Raw genomic sequence first — 17,630 nt, 5'->3', positions numbered from 1 at the left:
TTCACATGTTTTTGGCCTTCTACTATTAACGGAACACCTGGAATGAACCCCCAGCTGACTTTTATACTTAACAAATCCTCAATTAAAACACACCCAAAAAACCAAACCTCCTGAAACACCGTTGAACACTCGCTGAACACTCGTTTGAATCACCCTTCCTTCTCTCCTTCCCTAAAATTAATAGCTCATCAGGTCCCCTTTCGACTAAATTAGTCGGTGCTAATGGATCCTCGTGATGAGTCCAAAATAGCTGACACTAGCCAGCTGGTAAGGACTAGAGTGAAAAATGCTGCTAAACATAGAAGATCTGCCTTGGGCTAACTACAAGGAGCGGTAGTGAAACAGCGGAGTTCCGGGTTATTCGAGGACTTCGGAATGGCGTGTATATATCGCGGACTTGCGGAGATAAACGGGTTTAATAGCTGTTAATTAGCGGCTCTACCATGTCCGACATTAGTGGTGGTATGTTATGTACAAGTATTGTTCTGGTTTCAGTTGGGTCTAACAGATGGGCCAAAATCTCATGTGAGTGACAGTCGTCCACGAACTCCCTCCCCCCGGGTCACGTGACATAAATCATGATTTGTCATTTACTTTGGTTGGCATTCGCTTTTTCGTGTTTACTTTGTTGGTCTTTGGCCTTTGGTCTTTGGTGACAGAGACTTTGCTCATCGACTGGCTGGCAGTATTTAGATTAAAACTGATGCAGATGCAAATGGGTCATTGTCTTCTGGGAGAGAGAGCCTGGGGCGTGTAACGGAGCGTTCTTTGAGCGGATTTGAGCGGGTTTTGAGCGAAATAGGGCTTCCGTTGGGCTGCTAAAACCCCCTCCGGTTTCCTTTTCATCCTCTACTAGCCCCTTTTCTCGGTTCTCCGTTTTTCGTCCATTTTTCAACATTAACTCTCAAACTCTGATAGGGACAAAAAAGCAATACCCGTGGTGAGAGGCGAAAATCCGAGAAATCTTGATGGTGTAAATTTTGATGGAATCTTGGCACCATCAGCCGTTACTAAGCCACACTTTTTACGACTCCTTGGCCAGAGAAAAGGTTCCGGAATTATAATAGCATGGTGTGGAATCGGGTTGTGGTTGTGTGAGGTTGAAAGGGGTCGAGGCTCAGAGGGAGGTGTGGTTACGAGTGAGTACTGTACTTGGGTGAACACTTGGGTGAACACTTGGGTGAACACTTACGAATGAGCAGCTACGAGTCCCATTTTCTCTACAAGTAATTGTGCGGACTACTCTTCCGTGCTGCCAATGTAATATAATAATAATAATAATAATAATAATAATTAAATTATAAATCAAAACCCTGCACTTGTAGCGTTTCCAATCTACTGTACATACTGTACTCATACAATCATATGCTATGAGCAGCAGCTGTACTGTAGCTGTACTGTAGCTGTACTTTTGCTAGATGCACCGTTTGCCGCCAACCAACGGCAGCAGGAAGCGAATAATGGGTCAATGACAAGGAATACCCGTCACTCAAAAGTAATGGATACGTCAGCCCGTGGGACCTGGACGTTTACAGTGAGTGCAGTGCGAGTACTGTACAGTATTGGTACAAGTATTGTACCGGACAAGCACCGGACAAGTACTCCATCACGTATCACTCAATCACTTATCACTCCTACTCCTACTCCTACTCATCTCACTTCGCCCTACAGGACATATGAGACAATGTCTATTAATTAGACGGCAGCAAGCAGCACGTTTTGTAATGATGGGAGGGAAAGGCGATTCTGCTAAAGGTAGCTCGAGCTTGCTCCCAAAAGGGCTGAAGAGGGGTCATGAAAACGGTCGTTATATCATGGAGACTATCAATAGAAGAGGATGTGGCGATCTACACACGTCGGGCTTCCGCTAGTGTCTGTTTTTTTTGTGTTTTTCTGGCCACCTCTGGTCCAGCTCTCCAAGTCTTGCTGTCTACTTTTATCCCCTTGCGGCATTACCATACAGCCTGGCCTGGCAGACGGACAATAAGCTTCAACGTTGTCACAGTGGAAAATGTGTTTAATAGATGGTACATGTAGTGTTTAATTCCGGTCGGTGCGAATACCAACCGGTGCAGGTGGCAGTGCCATTGACGAGACGAGAATGGCCCTACTTATAGATGAGTTGGGAGGAACCCACAACAATGACCACGCCACGGGTTCCATGACCCAGTCCGCCTTTTCCCAACCCCCAATTTCTTGTCCCCCCAACCCCGCCATTAGCCTCTCCCTTTACTAAGCAAACTCTCTGCGTGGATTGCCATGATAGTCGCCAATTAGCCCCAAGAGGAGAAGTAATGACAGGACAGGGTCCTCTGGTCTGCTGACTAACGCCCGGGCCCATCGCAGACAAGATACGGACACAGCGGGGCTCCCCACACCCCAACCCAACGGGTCTCAGCTGACTCCGCGTGTTTCACTTGTCGCCTTGTCTACCTGTCCCGCTGCTGCTTAGCTCTTCTTCGTATACGGTTTGTGGGATTTTACGTGCCGTTATTTACAGTGCGAAAACCTTGATAGCAGCGGTGGGCAGGACCAACCATGCTCTTCTGGCGACTCGTAGTAAGCATGCTCAAGATATGTAAGGAGAGCGGGGCGGGCGCAGTGCAAGCGCGGTGTCATTTCCGGTGATGGAGTTTGCTTCGGGAGTCAACAGTGGTGCAGGCAAGTCTCGGTGTGATAGAGTGAGCGTTGTAGAGTGAGCGTTGTAGAGTGACCATTGTAGAGTGAGCATGGTAGAGTGCGAGCTCGGTGAGCCCACAGCAGCTGCTACACCGGCTACTGTCCCTCCCACAACCATAACTCCGTGGCTTGTGTATCCACATTCACCAACCACCAACCACCAACCGCCAACCGCCAATCCTAGTCTGGTCTAGTATGACGTTGTTGGCTCCTCCGCTTTTTTCGGATGCAGATCTGAGAGACTTTCAGAGGCTGCACCATGAAGCTTACAAGCTAACTTTTGGCGGGAGAGTCTAAAGTGCACAAGGTGGAAATATGAATAAAGCTGGTGCTATAGGATTGGCAAAGTCAAACCGAGTGATATATACCGTCGGATATAACATTGAGGGCCGACATCATCTTCAACCTCAAGGATATCGGTGAGTCGAATGTACAGCGGCGAGAAGCCAGGGTGCGGTGGAGCTACGGCGATGACAGTGACGTACAGCCGTCTGCATTAGTGCGATGGTGGATCAGGTGGTGCACGGAGACGGCGGACTGGAGTACGATACAGACTGTGGTGGACACAAACCTGAGTGATACAAGTGGCACGACAATAGTTGTACGACACAGAAGCGACATCTGCGACTGCGACTGCGACTGCGACTGCGACATCATCAACTCGACTGCGAGCGACTGCGACATCGACATCTGTGACTGCGACATCATCAACAGCATCAACGTCTCTGCAGGGTCTGACAGGTTGGGTGCGTTTGTTCTCTGAGCCGCAGACTTTTTGTTGTGGAGAATGGTTAAGAAGACATGTTCGAAGCTGGAACCAGGAGATACCCAACTTCCGCCTTTGCCATTACCCCACAGCCACCACGAAAGCATCACTTGCACTGGTCTACTTGCTTTCCAGACAATGGAACTGACCGTATCCAGATAACTAGTATATCTTGGACCATCTCGATCCAGCTGACTACCATTTGGATCCGGTATTGTCCGCTCTTGACCTCCCTACCTTATACTAACCCAGATGACTACACCGGGCCACGTTCCAGACCCAGGTCAAGAAAAAGAAGAGTTTGATTTCGAGCTCGACCACAACCCCCAGGACCATGCCGTCCAAGAAACACAGCCTGCCGACAGCCATGTCCCCCAGGACCACCACGACCAGGACCACCATCACCAGCCACAACAGTATTATGGTGAGGATGATAGTTACGAGATGGAAAAGGGCGAATCGGCATCTCCCGAAGAAGGCGACAACAAGCTCCCACAACAGCCTCGATCTCTAGCACGCAGAATCAGCGAGGACTTCTTCTCGATTCGACCCCGACGTCACAGAACTGTCGACGATCCCACCCCGCGACGCGAGATGCTCAACAACACAAAACGGTCCTTCCCCAACCGAGCACCCGGTCCTCCACAACACCACTTCTTCTGGCGATTCTTTCATCCGTGGTGGTTCACGGATCATCTCAATCTCGATGGCTTCATTGTCATTCTGCGTGACTGGATCGTCTCTTTCACCATCATCATTCTGATGGTGGTACACAAGTCGGCGCGGTGGCTGGGTCCCTCGTGCTACCTCGGCCTCGTCATGTCTATTGTCATGCCTTCGGGCCAGCTGTCCATCATCTCGGCGTTTGTGATCAACGTCCTGCTCATGTTCTTCATCATGACGGGATGGGTCTGCGCCAACATTGTCCCCATGCGAATTAGCAACACGTATTTCTACGACCGATGGACAGTAACCGACTTTATGCAGGACGTTGTAAACAGAGGCCTCTGTAGCGCTGATCTCAGCAAAACAGAGCTTATGACTTGTCTCAATGAGCATGCCAGTCGAGGTATCTACATGAAGGGCAGCACGTCTGCTATCTACGCCTTCTGGCTAGGAGTAACTGGATGCATCCACTTCTACTTCAAGTTCAAGCACCCCGTGTACATCCCTGGAGCCATCACGGGCATGATTGCTGCCTGTGTGTCTCTTGTTTCGTCAGTTCACACCCCCTGGTTCGATGCCAAAGAGGTGGGAACCGGTATGATGAAGCCCATGGGTCTGGCTCTTGCGCTCAATATGTTTGTCGCAATTGTCATTTGCCCCGTCACCTCCTCTCACCAGTACATGGACATGATCAAGAAGGAGTACATGCTGCTCAGTTCTTTGATCAAATTTCAGCGCAAGTTTGTGGCCGAGACCCGACCTTCCAATGAGACCGAGTGGCTGAAGTTCAACACCATCGAGGGTCTTATTCTCAAGATCCGGGGTCTCTTCCCTGTGTTGTCGGCCATGGAGTCTTCTATGCCCATGGAAGTCACTATCACGCGGTACTCTTTGGCCCACTACCCTAGTGCAAAGATCACCGTCTCTCGTCTTGCGTCCATGATGAGCGGTTTCAGCATGTTCTATGACTCGATGGAAAACCTGCGACATGCTGTGCTGGAGTACCACAAGGGTGACACACAGACTCTGGAGCGCCAGCTCAGTTTTGCAATTGGTACCGACAATACCAAGCCAGACAAGAAGTCCAAGAAACCGAAGGACTATGCTCCCGTAGGTGCTTTTGAGACCCAGCACTCCATGGCTGGTATCCTGCGAGACGAGTGGAAGCGAGCTTCGGTTCAGGAGCAGGATGGTGGTTCCAAGGCTGTTTCTTCCGATCCACCGTTCTCTATGGCTGACCTGGACCATGTGATGGAGACGTTGGACAGAATCTCTGGTCCTGTTCTAGACTCTGTGGCTGAGCTACTCGATACAATGGTCTCCTGGACCAATGCCTGCAACCACTTCCGAACTTACGCTTACTTCCTTCCTTGGATGCGAAAGAAGCGAGTTGCTCTGCAAAAGGAGCAGGCTGCTCAGCTGGTGGAGGTCTACGAGCGGTACAAAGTGGTTCGAGATCAGTTTATTGCTGACCGCTACACCATCTTCACTGGCGCCGAAGCTGGAGTCCTCATTTCCCGTGTTCTTCAAGGTTCTCTGTACTGCGGCTACCTGCAGGAGATTCTACACAACCTGGACTTCATGGTTGATCAGATGATCGACATGGACTACAAGCAGCCCGAGCCCCACTTTGTTACTGGTCTCGGAAATTATGTCCAGATGAGCAAGTTCCGAATGTCTGTCTTCACTGGTGCTGGTGATGCCAAGTACAGCAATGAGACCGAGGCTGAGCAGAGCACTTTCTCTCTCAAGAGCACCATGGCCGAGACTCGTGATCCCGACGCCCTTCCTGGACAGCACATTGGTCACTCTGTGGGTGGATTCATTCGATCTACCTACCATCATCTTATCCAGACCAAGTTCATGGTTCCACTTAAGGGCTCGATTTTCGTCATCATTGCTTCTTTTCCCGCCCTGTTCAAGCACTCGCACCACTGGTACTACACTAACCGTCTTTACTGGGTCATTGTAATGACTTTCCTGTCGGTGGCCGAGCTGGCTGTCGATAACCTGTACAATATCATCAACCGTATTCTGCATACCTTCTATGCGGTAATCATCTCAATGGTTGCATGGTACATTAGTACGGGTAAAGGTCATGGTAACTCCTACGGCTACGCAGTCACCATGGGTATTGTCTACATTCCCCTGCAATTCTACCGTGAGTTCCATCCCATTGGTTCTCCCATCCCTACCATTGTGTTGGTTATCACTCATACTCTGGTGGTGGGTATTTCGTGGGTCGATGGCCAGAAGATCTCTACCTACAGCATTGGCGTGGGTTGGACTGTTGCGTGGCATCGATTTGTTGCTGTCTGCTGTGGTATTGTCATTGGTTCCATTTGTTCGTACCTCCCTCACCCTTACACCGGTAAGAAGGCTGTTCGAAAGATGCTCTCGTCTGTCATTCATGAGACCGGTAACCTCTTTTGTGAGGTGTCTCACTTTGCCGCGGAGAAGATGCGCAATCCCCGAATCGTGGTGGACGCCAAGGCTGATCCTATTGCAGCTCACATCAACGGTATCATCATGAAGCTGATGGGCGCACGTCGAACGACCATGATTCTCAAGTACGAGCCCGAAATGCAGGGTCCCTGGCCTGCCGCGGTGTACAAGGAGCTTATTGCGCTGCTCGGCGAGGTTGTCGAGCTGTATCTGCACCTGTACACAATTCTCAAGCGGTTCAAGGACCCAACGTTCTGGCTACCGCACGTTCTCAAGTGTATTGGATGGCGAAACCAAAACCTAATGTCTCACTATTTTGCCATTCTCTACATGTCTGGATCTGCTCTGGAGCGAGGTGTCGGTCTTCCCGAGATCACTCCTGCTCATCTTCTGATGGAGCATGTCCAGATGCTCGATGGTCAGCTCTACAGCTTGGCCACCGAAAGTGAGGTGGGTGTGGAGGACCCCGGTAGTCCCGGAAACCCCCAAGCCTCGCCTGACATTATTGAAGGAGCCGTCAACGAGCATGTGGATGTCTCCAACGAGCGTCTTCGAACCTCGGATGGTCTTCAGTACATTTCTGCCCTGTCGATTGCCAACAAGATTTACGACCGAATGGACCGAATTCTGATCCAGGTCAAGATGATTGTTGGTGAGCAGTACGGGTCCCATAATTATTATCTTTACGACCATCTCAACACGGTCTAGATTTTTGCATATAGAATATTTAATGTATATTGATGATTGACAAAATAATCGTTGTAATTTGATGGTCTTATTGTGATATCAGTTCACCATCTATTTGTAGACGTAATATATGCTGAACCTCTTAGTATTTTTAGTCATCAAGGTGTGTTCTTTCTCGACTCAGTTACTCCAAACAACAAAAAAAAAAAAAAAAAAAAAAAAAAAAAAAGCCTTCCCTCTCCTATCGAGTTTTGTATAGCTCTGTCCGTGGTTAGATCAATTAATGCCCAGTTAGGCAACAGGTAAACCAGCGCCCATCCAGTGTCGATCTGTCGCTCCGCAAATCGTGGTTGCACCGATCGGCGCTTTCCACTGTACAGTTGCCCATGCTCGTTGAGCACATGTTGGGATGTGGGCGTCTGAGTTCCACCAGGTTTGAAGATGTTTTATCGTCTTGGTCGGGAGGGAGGCTGAAGCGGCGGGGCTACCGAACTGTGTTGCTGTGCCGTACTTGTATTTCGTAGCTTGTTTCTACAGCTTGTGAAAATCAGCCGTAGTGCTACGACCCAACCAGTCCTTCATCAAGAGAAGACATCTTCGCCAACGAAATGGGCATGTAAAGCTCTTCATCGCGAGCACGTGCTGTCGAGGTGCTGTTTGGTAGTAGCTTGCGGGTTCGGAGCCCGCATACAGGGGCCGGGGCCGGGGCCGGAGCCGTGGCCCCTTCAGAGCCGTCCCTGAAGCCTGAGCCGTCTACAATACCTCTCTCCTCTCATAGTTTAATTTATCGGAGATGAAAAGAGCTCTTAACTTTGGAGATGGGAGTCGTAATGTAGCCGAGGCTGCGCAAAAGCAAATGCGTGAAAAGTTTTGCGCTACATTTTAATTCCGGTCTTGCGTCACCAACATAAGGGGTGCCAATTCTGCTAATGTCTGATAGCAGGCTTGGCACATGGATAACGCGAGGGGAATAAGTGGGCGGGATTAGCGTGGTGTGGTTGGGAAATGGAAGGAGGAAATACTGAGGATGGGCCAACTCTTGCATGTGCGAAAAACAGAACCAAGACCTCTTCTCAGTTAAAATTGAGAAGAAGAAAAAATTGGACGACACCGGAATCGAACCGGGGACCTCGCGCATGCTAAGCGCATGTGATAACCAACTACACCAGACGCCCATTTTTGAAAATGGTACATCATTGCATGCAGTATCTAAATTCTGACTTTTGAAAAAAATTAGAATAAAAAAAATAAAAAAAAAGATTCACCACCACGAGACCACGACAATGACATCAACTAGATGAAGCGTCGACTATCAAATGTCTGATTCTTTCAGCACACATCGCAAAGATTCAGAAGTGTATGATTTATTGAAACGCCAATAACCCGGCTTACTAGGTAAGCTGTAATGAATCATTAGAATAAAAAATAAAATAAAAATAAAATAAATGCTGTAATGAATCATTAGAATAAGGAAAATGAAGAAAAAAATTGCCAATTCTGTGTAATTTACAAGTTTATTAGATACTTTGTCGTCTTCTGATAGTGACATAATCTTTAATTTCTTTATGATGGTCCTCATTCTGGAGTTGCTTTTCTGTTACTTCGGAAAGAAGCCAGCTATGGGCTGAGAAAAATACATACTGGTTGTTCTGCGGTATTTGTGAAGCTATATAAGTATTTTTACTTCATTTCATTGTTCGTTTGATTTGCAAACTGACTCGGATACCGGACTTCTCCATGTTGCTTACTGTACAGTGATTGATTTGATACATTGAGATTGAGTGAACTCAGAACTCAGCTATTAATGTTAACTACTGTGCTTGTAGATTAGTACTCGCTGAGCTGGATAATGAGAACGTCCTTTCCGTGGCTTCTCTAGCTTCTCCAGAGTTCTTAGTTTTTCTCTGTTGAACAACTTGGCCATCTGCAATGCACTCGTTTCTTCCGTTTCCGCATCCCCGACACGATTTTTGAATGCAAGGACTCGGAATTTCACATATTACTTCAAAATATCGTCGGGTAGCGTTTGAAACCATTCTGTATCTGGCAGCGTTGACTTCACTTAAAGCAACACATGCTCCCACATCTGCAAAATGAGTAGACTGTCTAGACACGAAAGGTGAGTTCTAGGAACAACATGAAACCCTCGCCAGAACATGTTCGTGTTGGATGCTTCCTATTATTAATGGCTTGTAAGGGAGTCTTCTCGTCGAGAGTTCCGTGAGTTACTTGTACCATCTCCTTCAAGCACGTTCGAAAGTGTCTATTGTGAGCTGTATTACTATAAGTACTTGTTATGTCGGGACCGAGGAATAAATAAATGTTCTAGTGGCATATTCTCCTCTGCGAGTCGACCAAAGGAAATTCCTACCTAGCCATAGACGCCGTCATCGACAGGCATCATTCTCGACTCCAGATTCTTAGAGCTTCCCGACGTTAAGAATCTCATACTCTCGCTCAATGATGGAACTGGCGTCAAGGGCAATAACTCCTTTAAATTGGTGCGAGTGTAACGCAACTGGAATGACTAGTCTTCCTCCTTCTTCATCTCCGTCGTCTTGTCAACTCTTCAAGTTGTGATTCTACCCCTTATTACAAACGCTGGTACTGTACCAATCAAAAATCTATAGTTACATACAAATAAATAACACTGGTGTCCGAAGGAACCAGTTGCTAGATGAAGTCTAGCTTAATCCGTGACGTTGGATAGTGAGATACGTTTCTCGGACGATGGAGTTTCAATGAGACCCGAGGGCTCGTGAAACAAGCTTACTAATCAACTCTCACCAGCTCCGCTGGATCGAGAAGACTTCCATTAATTGTGCCGTTCCACGAACTCAACACCATCGCCAGAAACGCAGACTCGAGCTAAGGTGTTTAGATCTCTACGTACAACCGTCCATCAATGTGTTCGACGGCCGATCATAACCAGCATCAGACCATAGGGTGAAGTTGGCATTATCATATGCCGGTCGGTGCCTCTCAATATAATCATAGGTAGGGTAATCCTTGGGGTCACAAGTGATACTCTGCTGTCCCGGAGGCTGGTAGATTCTCACGTAGTCGATTCGCATCTTGGATGGGAAGCTGAGACTGGGCCAGTCAATGTAGGTCCACGAATTAGACACACCCAAGTTCATGATGATGGACATGGGTTCCTTGGAGATGGGTCGTCGGTCGACGTTACCATTGGGTCCAAGGGCAAAGGTGTGGAGAGTGAATGTAGGGTCGGAACCTACGTGCCACTGGATGTATCCATTGTTGTCGTCGTTGGTGTATTCGAAACCAAACGTCTGGAAGTATGAGTTATCGTCATTTGAACCGGCAGATGGGGTCTCGTACCACTCGTTGTTGAGCACGGTGATACCGGAGATGGCCTGTTGGAACATTCCACCAGCGTATGTGTTCATGGAGGTGACACTGGAGTTGTGGATCTCCACAAAGTTGTAATCGGGAATGTACCAGATATCAAAGGGTGCAACCTGCAGCGACTGGGATGCAACTCCAACGTGAAGAGTCGAGTCGACCGAGCCTTCCAGAGCATCAATCTCGGGAGCTCCTCGTCCCACGCCGGGGTTCGGATGGTCTTCACCCTTGCAAGTGCACTTGTTCAGTCTCTGGCCAGGAAGGTAAGAGATACCGTCGCTGGAGGACTGGTTGGGGGTGATTCCAGCGTCACACGAGTCGTACGAGTAAGGCCAGACTCCGTCGGTAGTACTCAGGTAGCCAGGACGTCCCAAGTTACCCATGGTCCATAGACCAGGCCACAGGCCAGGGTTTCTTCCTTGGCCGGGGAGAGACGCCGAGATTTCAATGTAGCCCTGAGTGAAGCACAGCTTGTTCCACGACTGAACCATGCCGGACCGGTAGTACAGGTCGTGGTTCTTAAAGGCATCAAGAGTGAGCACCAGAGTACCATTCTCAGTAATAGCGGCGTCGGGGTCGTACCACTCCAGGTCGCGGGTGGCGGCGTAATGCAGGTCCACAGCGGTCCAGAAGGGGTCGTCCTTGGGGTAAAATGTTCGGCCCTCGAGGTTGAATTCGTCAGAGAACACGAGGTTCCAGGACGAGCCGTCTCGTGCAGTGTGAGAGGTGGCCGACGAAGGGGTATCTGGGTCGATGAGTGTTTTTCTAAAGTTGAGCTGGGGGAATCTGTACGCCGATAATACCTCGACATCGTGGGTGACGACAGGATGATCGATACGTTCGGTGACTCCAGAGTAGGTGAGAGCAGGCACGATAATAAAGACGGCAATGGCGCCCAGAATGAGTGCGATGAAGGCGATCAGCGAGCTGACGCCCCGGAAGTCCATTCGGTGGCACTTTTTGTCCATCTCCTGGTCCAGCACCGGGTCCGGGTTATGCAGGTAGTCATCTCCTTCCTTCTCGTCCATGTTGAGAGGGAACACCGACACCGGGTAGCCTCCAAACGGGCTGAACGAGTCCTCAGCCATGAGTGGGTGTTTCTCGAATGAGATATTATACGACGACAACGACGCTGCCACGGGGTATCTGTCAAACGACGGCGTGCCCATCTTCTCCTTCTTCAGCGAGTCGCTGGACGAACCAAAAGAACGCTGTTCGCCCGAATGGCGTCGGGTGCGCGGCATATACGGCGTGCCGGGCCCGTAGCTGAATTCTGATCCTTCCGAAATGTTGCGTGAGTTGTTGTATGGAGTTTCGGGGCCTCCGAGGTCCGGCGGAATGCCAGGGCTCTGCGCCGGGGTACGCATCTCGGGCGTCTGCTCCAGCGTCTCGTTAGACGTGGATGGGTGCTCGAATGAGTCCACGCTTTCGACATTGGTCTGGACGAGCTTGTCGGACAAGTTTTTGTCGGACGAGTTTTTGTCGGACGAGTCGCTGCCGTCGTTTTCGGGGTCTGTCAAGTTGCGCATGGTGTGATGGTGTTAGAAGACTAGAGAAACGATGGTCGGGGGGAACGAACGACGAATAACACAAAAACACGACTTGGTAGACAACGTCAAAGATCTAGGCCAAGGTAATATATGCTGCTAGTGGTGTTGGGTTTTCGGTCCAGGTGAGAGGGCAGCTCCTAAACTTAGCAACTTTGAATAATTTGCGCAGGGAAAGATGAGACTGGTGGGGGCAGTTTGAGAGCTACAAAAAAACGGAAAAGTGCGTCAGAACCCTGGGAAACGGAGTGTCGTATCTGTGGGTCTAGTTTTCTTGCATTTCTACCAGTAATTGCACCAGATACACTTCTCCTCCCCCGGCAATAAACTTCCTCACCCTCCCAGCCACTCACACCCACACTAACCTTTTGGTGAACGTTCAGAGGCGGAGTAGCAAGTGAGACCTATAGATGGATCTCTACGGGGACTGGAACAAACCACAAATATACAGCCACTTTGCTTATTAAGCGTGTTCTGTCCTCCAAGACACCTGTGTCCAAAACCGCCTGCATTTTCCGGAGCTTGTGCATGCACCCCTTGCAGCTATATGTATGCCTCGGATGGGGAAGTAAACACAAGACATTAGTGTTAGGAATAGTATTTCTTGTGATGCAGTGCATATAATGGAAATTCGAGGGCATAATTGGACTTGTTGCGTTGGGAGGAATTGATTGATATGTACAAATCGCAGATTGGAGCGGTATCTGTATGTGGATTATGTAATCACATTACTCCAGGGTTAGTTTCGGGAATGCAGAGTGGTTTGCAAAGGTGCTGCTAGCTGTTTTCAGAACCGACGCGTAGTCTCAAGAAGCTGGAGAAGAGTGTTTTTTGGCCTCCAAGTGGGCTATTTATGGCACTTTTTGCCTTGTCTGAAAATACAAGATTTTCAAATTAAGGTCGAGATGAAAAGAAAAAAAAGTCCGAGACAAAAACGCAGACAATGGGGCGCAGGTAATTATGCAAATATTACCAGAAATGGGGGAAATACGAAGGAAAATTTGCAAGGGGAAAATGCGCCGGAATAAGGATTAACCCGATGATTGGATAGGAGATATTCGCGGAAAAATTTAGACGTCCAGACTGTCTCGAAAAGAAACATCCGCCCCACACTGTCACCTGGCAAGTTGCCCGTTTTGGAAAGGTAATGGCCCAAATCATTTGAATTTCTTTGCCAAAAGCAAGCCAAGCAATGGGAGGCAGCATGCGTGCATTATCTACGAGATAGGGCGGTAGGGTAAGAGGAGTGAAGGGAGGGGATATTGGAAAGATGGCCAAATATGCGTGGTTAGTGGAGCGAGGCGGGTCTTTTGGCAGTAGTACTGTTTCTATATCTAGTCTACGGGAGGCTCTATATTGATGTTCATGTCATCATGTGTAATTACAGATGTACAGCGATATACTGTATATATATAAGCTTGGGGGTGAGATGACAAAAATGGGCGACCATAATAACGACAGTAGGGCTACTCGTACGGTACAAGTACTTGTACGGTCGAAAGTTGGTGTTGGCACCGGAGTGGTTAACTGGAAAGAGCCTCCGGATCAGGCAGGACTTGTGGGGCAATCCGGGATGGTCAGGAGAGCAAGCGGGAGTTGTGGAGAAAGCCACCGTGTGTATGGTCGTAGGTGCCAATGGTAGTTGTACTCGTACTGATTACTGTGGAACTACAGATGGTACTAGAGTCCGGTTTGGCTTGGTTTATTTCATTTTCAGTTTGACTTGGTTAACCAGAGTGGTTATAGACGGATCTGGAACGAGTATGTACTGATGTACAGTAGTGAGTAAGCTAGAGAGAAACCCCAGCAATATATACTGTATTGTATATTTTACAAGTACAGTATATACTGTATTGTTTATTGTACAAGTACTGTATACACAGTATACTGTATGTACAAGTACTAAATGGGAACCACGCTGGTCTTTTTAAGAGAGTAGCAGTTACTCCACGGTCTACTCCTCAGTGGCAGCACTTTACAGACAGATGGCTAATTAATGTCACATGCTTGAAGTGGATCTACCAGCAGCTATTATAAGATCGGCAATGAACAGTTGCTCTGTTAAGCAACGATCTCACGTGTTCAGATGCCGTTACAAGTAGCTATTATCTGTTTCAGATATCGATAACCAGGAGTGTGGACTTCATTATTGAGAAGTCACTACAAGTTCAGCATTAGAAGTTCGGTGTAAAACAATCAAACTACTTGTAGTCTGGTTGATTATTCAGCATGCGTACTACCCTCCCACCAAGTATCAGGTTGGATGTTTGCTTACCGACTGACAACTATGGTATATATTCATTCACCACAGATCACGTGTATTGAAACTCCGCGTCTCCTTCCCACCTCAACCACGTGCTCCACACCTGTCGTCCAACACACGTCAGGAATGATAACAAACCACATGTTCGACATCTCTCAGCCATCGTTACCTTGTCGATCTCGTTTTCAGCCCGATCCGCCATCCCTGCCCCAAAAATTTTCACTTCTCAAATATCGTCAGTTCACTGGACGTGTTAGACTCACCAAGGGATAACCAAGGTTTAACGAAGGGGTAGGAATGATATTGAGAATCGACCTAGAGGGGGTTTCAGCGTAGAATACAGAGGGGAAATGACATGGTTGTGTTTCTCAGTGTTTCGGCACCACATTGATATAATTATTTACCAAAATAGTTGAACACACGACTCACAATTGGCATACCTTGATTTTGCTTCCTTCGTTAAATTACTGACATCAGAAATGAGCTTACCGTTTTACAAATAGTATAGGAAGCTCCAAAATCGCAGTAGCTCTCCAAATATACCAAATATATACATGTTCGTCTGTTCAATATCATTTTACCATACAAGCGTGAACTCTCCACACAAATATTCATCTCTACTGGATCCAATAATGCACCGATTTTGAATATAAAAACACTGACTTGTTCTTGTAATCTTTGACTTGATTTCAATAAATTATCTTCTCTATAAATCCCCATCCTCGACTTCTTCCAAGCACCATCAAAAACACACCCTTCAGACACTATCATGCGCCTCCAAAGCTTATCAACGCAACCTTAACCTACGTCACACGAAATATAATTGATCATTTCATTAACGCAGAAAACCACCTGTTCCTTTCAACTACACACTCTCAAACGACCAAAAAGAGCCCAATTTGCGCCCAATTTTTTTAATAAAGCTACACGTGACCAGCCGAAACACGTGACTGAACTTTCCCGCGCAAAAAAGCAATGTCTTTGCCTACATATGAACAGCCGAAAAAATCGTGGCTCTCACTGCCCACCAACCCTGTGACTCGACTGAAACAGTCCCTCTTCTTCAACGTCCAGAACAGCCCCTACACCAGATCCCGTGATGAGATCCTGCGCGAGATTGACACGCGACACAGACACGACACGCAGGAGTTTCTCGAGCTTCAGAAGGCTGCCGTTGACCTGGTAGCTGTTGGAGAGCTCAGTGGCACCTACAAGACTGTTGATTATGTGATCCCTGAGCCTGAGAAGGATAAGGGACAAGGTGGAGATAATGACGATAGTGAGGACGACAGCGATGATGATGAGGTGGTGGAGGCTGGTCCTTCTGGTGGCGCTATTGAGGAGGCGATTCCTGAAGCCTCGTCTTCTCTAGCTGGACCTTCTGGTTCAGGACGGGAAGGTCTGTTTCGACCTTGCTCGGAAGAGTCATACGAGCTGCTCTCTTACCTTCCTCTCCCCTTCACCAAGCCCTGCACAGTCTACCGAACTGGGTATGTGTGTGAGGCGGCTGCGTCTGTGCTCAATGCCCTGCTGGGCTTCAACGTGGTCCCTCTGACACGTGTTACTTCCGTCAAGGATAAATTGGGCTCTTTGCTTGAGCTTGATGACGATGCTATTGCCGCCTTTGAGTACTTCAAGGCCAACGGCGAGGAAAATACTCCCGAGTGGCTCAATCTGGAGATCCAGAAGCTCGCGGTGGTGGACTGGCTGTGTCGAAACATGAACCGAACCCCTGGCAATTGGTACATTAACACCGCCACCGAGCAGATTCACGGTAACGGTCTGGACACCGGTTACGACTCGTGTTTCCCCTACAAGCACCCCTGGATGTTCCGGTGGAACCTTCCTGGCAAGGTGACAAGTGCTCCCTGGAGCGAGGAGATCAGAGCTCGAGTTGTGCCTCTGCTAACGTCACAGGAGTGGTGGCAAGTTGCCTCGGACGCCTTGTACCATACCTTCTTTGACAACCACGACGACTTTGAGGAGGGATTCTGGAACTCTCAGTGGGCCATTTTCCGCGGCCAAGCTTACTTGCTGTTGAGTAACTTGCTCAGAAAAGACTCTACTCCTGACGACTTGTCTCGAGGCCATCCTAAGTTGATGATTGCGTACGATGGAGGTATGGACAAGGCTCAGAGAGGCGTGGAGTTGTACATTGAGCCTAAGGGTAAATAAGGAAGCAGGCGGCTATCACTTGAGGACCTAGGACCGTAGTGGTTAATATTCTGTACTCCCACGCGCTGTCCCCATATCTCCTTATCGTAGTCTGTTTTACCTAGTCACCCAATATTTAAATAGTAATAGAGCATGTTTCGTATGACTGTGGCACAATTGTAAGACATTCAGTAATGAGTGTCAATTGGACTGTATGTTTTGTTTTGTTTTTATTATATATAACATAATGCATTTGTACAAGCATCGTAATATCATTCATTTGTGGGAGTGTTAACAAATGGATGTACTAATACCCCCTCTCTCAGCCGTGATGTTTCAAGACATCGACCTCAGTGCCATGTTCATTTAGTTATAGTCGCTCAACTAAGTTCTGACATTATCTCAACAACTTACCTAATTCCAAGCTCCACAATAATGGAACTCCGTCCAGTTGAAATTTACTTGAAAGTACCCCAGAACTACATAAATTGTATCATTATCATCCTCTAATATCTCTGATTTCAAATAACCCCTCATCCTACTACTTAATCTACCGCTACCCAAAATAATCCCACCTTGTTCATCCCCAACTCGTGTGGGTTAGGGTTCAGGATAACCACGCATATCTCCGCCGGACTCTATGATATCTTATGCACAGCTCATCATAATCGAAACGCGATACAGCACCAAAAGCAGAAGCAACCAACCGAGATTGACGTTGCTTGACCGACCAATCAAAGCAAGCATTTGGCCAGTCAGATTGCGTTTCCCGGGTAACTGATATTAGAGCGACAACATATTGCTGACAACCTGAAACACACCGACAACAGTGAGTATGAATGAGTGGTTTGATTGAAGAGCTGAGAGCAGTAGGATAGGATAGAAGGTGTCGGGACGTCACTTGAGTGTGTATGGAGCGATAGGAGTCCCGTCACATGACCTCAGTATCGTGTGATCTGTCTTTAGCCATATGAAGAGGTGCAACATACCGATGGCACTAGCTGACTTTCGCAGAGAGCAGCTGTTCATGTGATGGTTGTGGTAATGTGATCTGATT

The 17,630-nt window shown here is 48.0% G+C and overlaps 4 protein-coding genes and 1 non-coding gene across 5 annotated transcripts; 2 read left to right on the top strand and 3 right to left on the bottom strand.

The window, feature by feature from the left end:
- Positions 1-3,697: 3,697 nt before the first annotated feature.
- Positions 3,698-7,264, top strand: YALI1_C02332g (uncharacterized protein; the record flags this gene model as incomplete). The annotated part of the gene is made up of 1 exon (XM_501336.3): positions 3,698-7,264. One exon carries the CDS (start codon positions 3,698-3,700, stop codon positions 7,262-7,264), a length of 3,567 nt encoding a protein of 1,188 aa, XP_501336.1.
- A 270-nt stretch (positions 7,265-7,534) lies between these two features.
- Positions 7,535-7,873, bottom strand: YALI1_C02291g (uncharacterized protein; the record flags this gene model as incomplete). Its single annotated transcript, XM_068282172.1, has 2 exons — positions 7,535-7,767; positions 7,810-7,873. The coding sequence occupies 2 exons, from the start codon at positions 7,871-7,873 to the stop codon at positions 7,535-7,537; spliced, it is 297 nt and encodes a 98-aa protein (XP_068138273.1).
- Positions 7,874-8,344: 471 nt separating this feature from the next.
- Positions 8,345-8,418, bottom strand: YALI1_C02285r. Its single transcript has one exon. It is a non-coding gene; the product is annotated as a tRNA-Ala (tRNA).
- A 1,710-nt stretch (positions 8,419-10,128) lies between these two features.
- YALI1_C02248g (uncharacterized protein) lies at positions 10,129-12,138 on the bottom strand (the record flags this gene model as incomplete). The annotated part of the gene is made up of 1 exon (XM_066094140.1): positions 10,129-12,138. One exon carries the CDS (start codon positions 12,136-12,138, stop codon positions 10,129-10,131), a length of 2,010 nt encoding a protein of 669 aa, XP_065950212.1.
- A 3,256-nt stretch (positions 12,139-15,394) lies between these two features.
- Positions 15,395-16,594, top strand: YALI1_C02215g (uncharacterized protein; the record flags this gene model as incomplete). The annotated part of the gene is made up of 1 exon (XM_501335.3): positions 15,395-16,594. One exon carries the CDS (start codon positions 15,395-15,397, stop codon positions 16,592-16,594), a length of 1,200 nt encoding a protein of 399 aa, XP_501335.1.
- Between the last annotated feature and the right edge of the window lie 1,036 nt (positions 16,595-17,630).

Source organism: Yarrowia lipolytica, chromosome 1C (genome assembly GCF_001761485.1).
Source record: "Yarrowia lipolytica chromosome 1C, complete sequence".
NCBI lineage: Eukaryota > Fungi > Ascomycota > Dipodascomycetes > Dipodascales > Yarrowia > Yarrowia lipolytica.
Note: the sequence above shows the minus strand (reverse complement) of the source record. Positions and strands in the feature narration are given on the sequence as shown.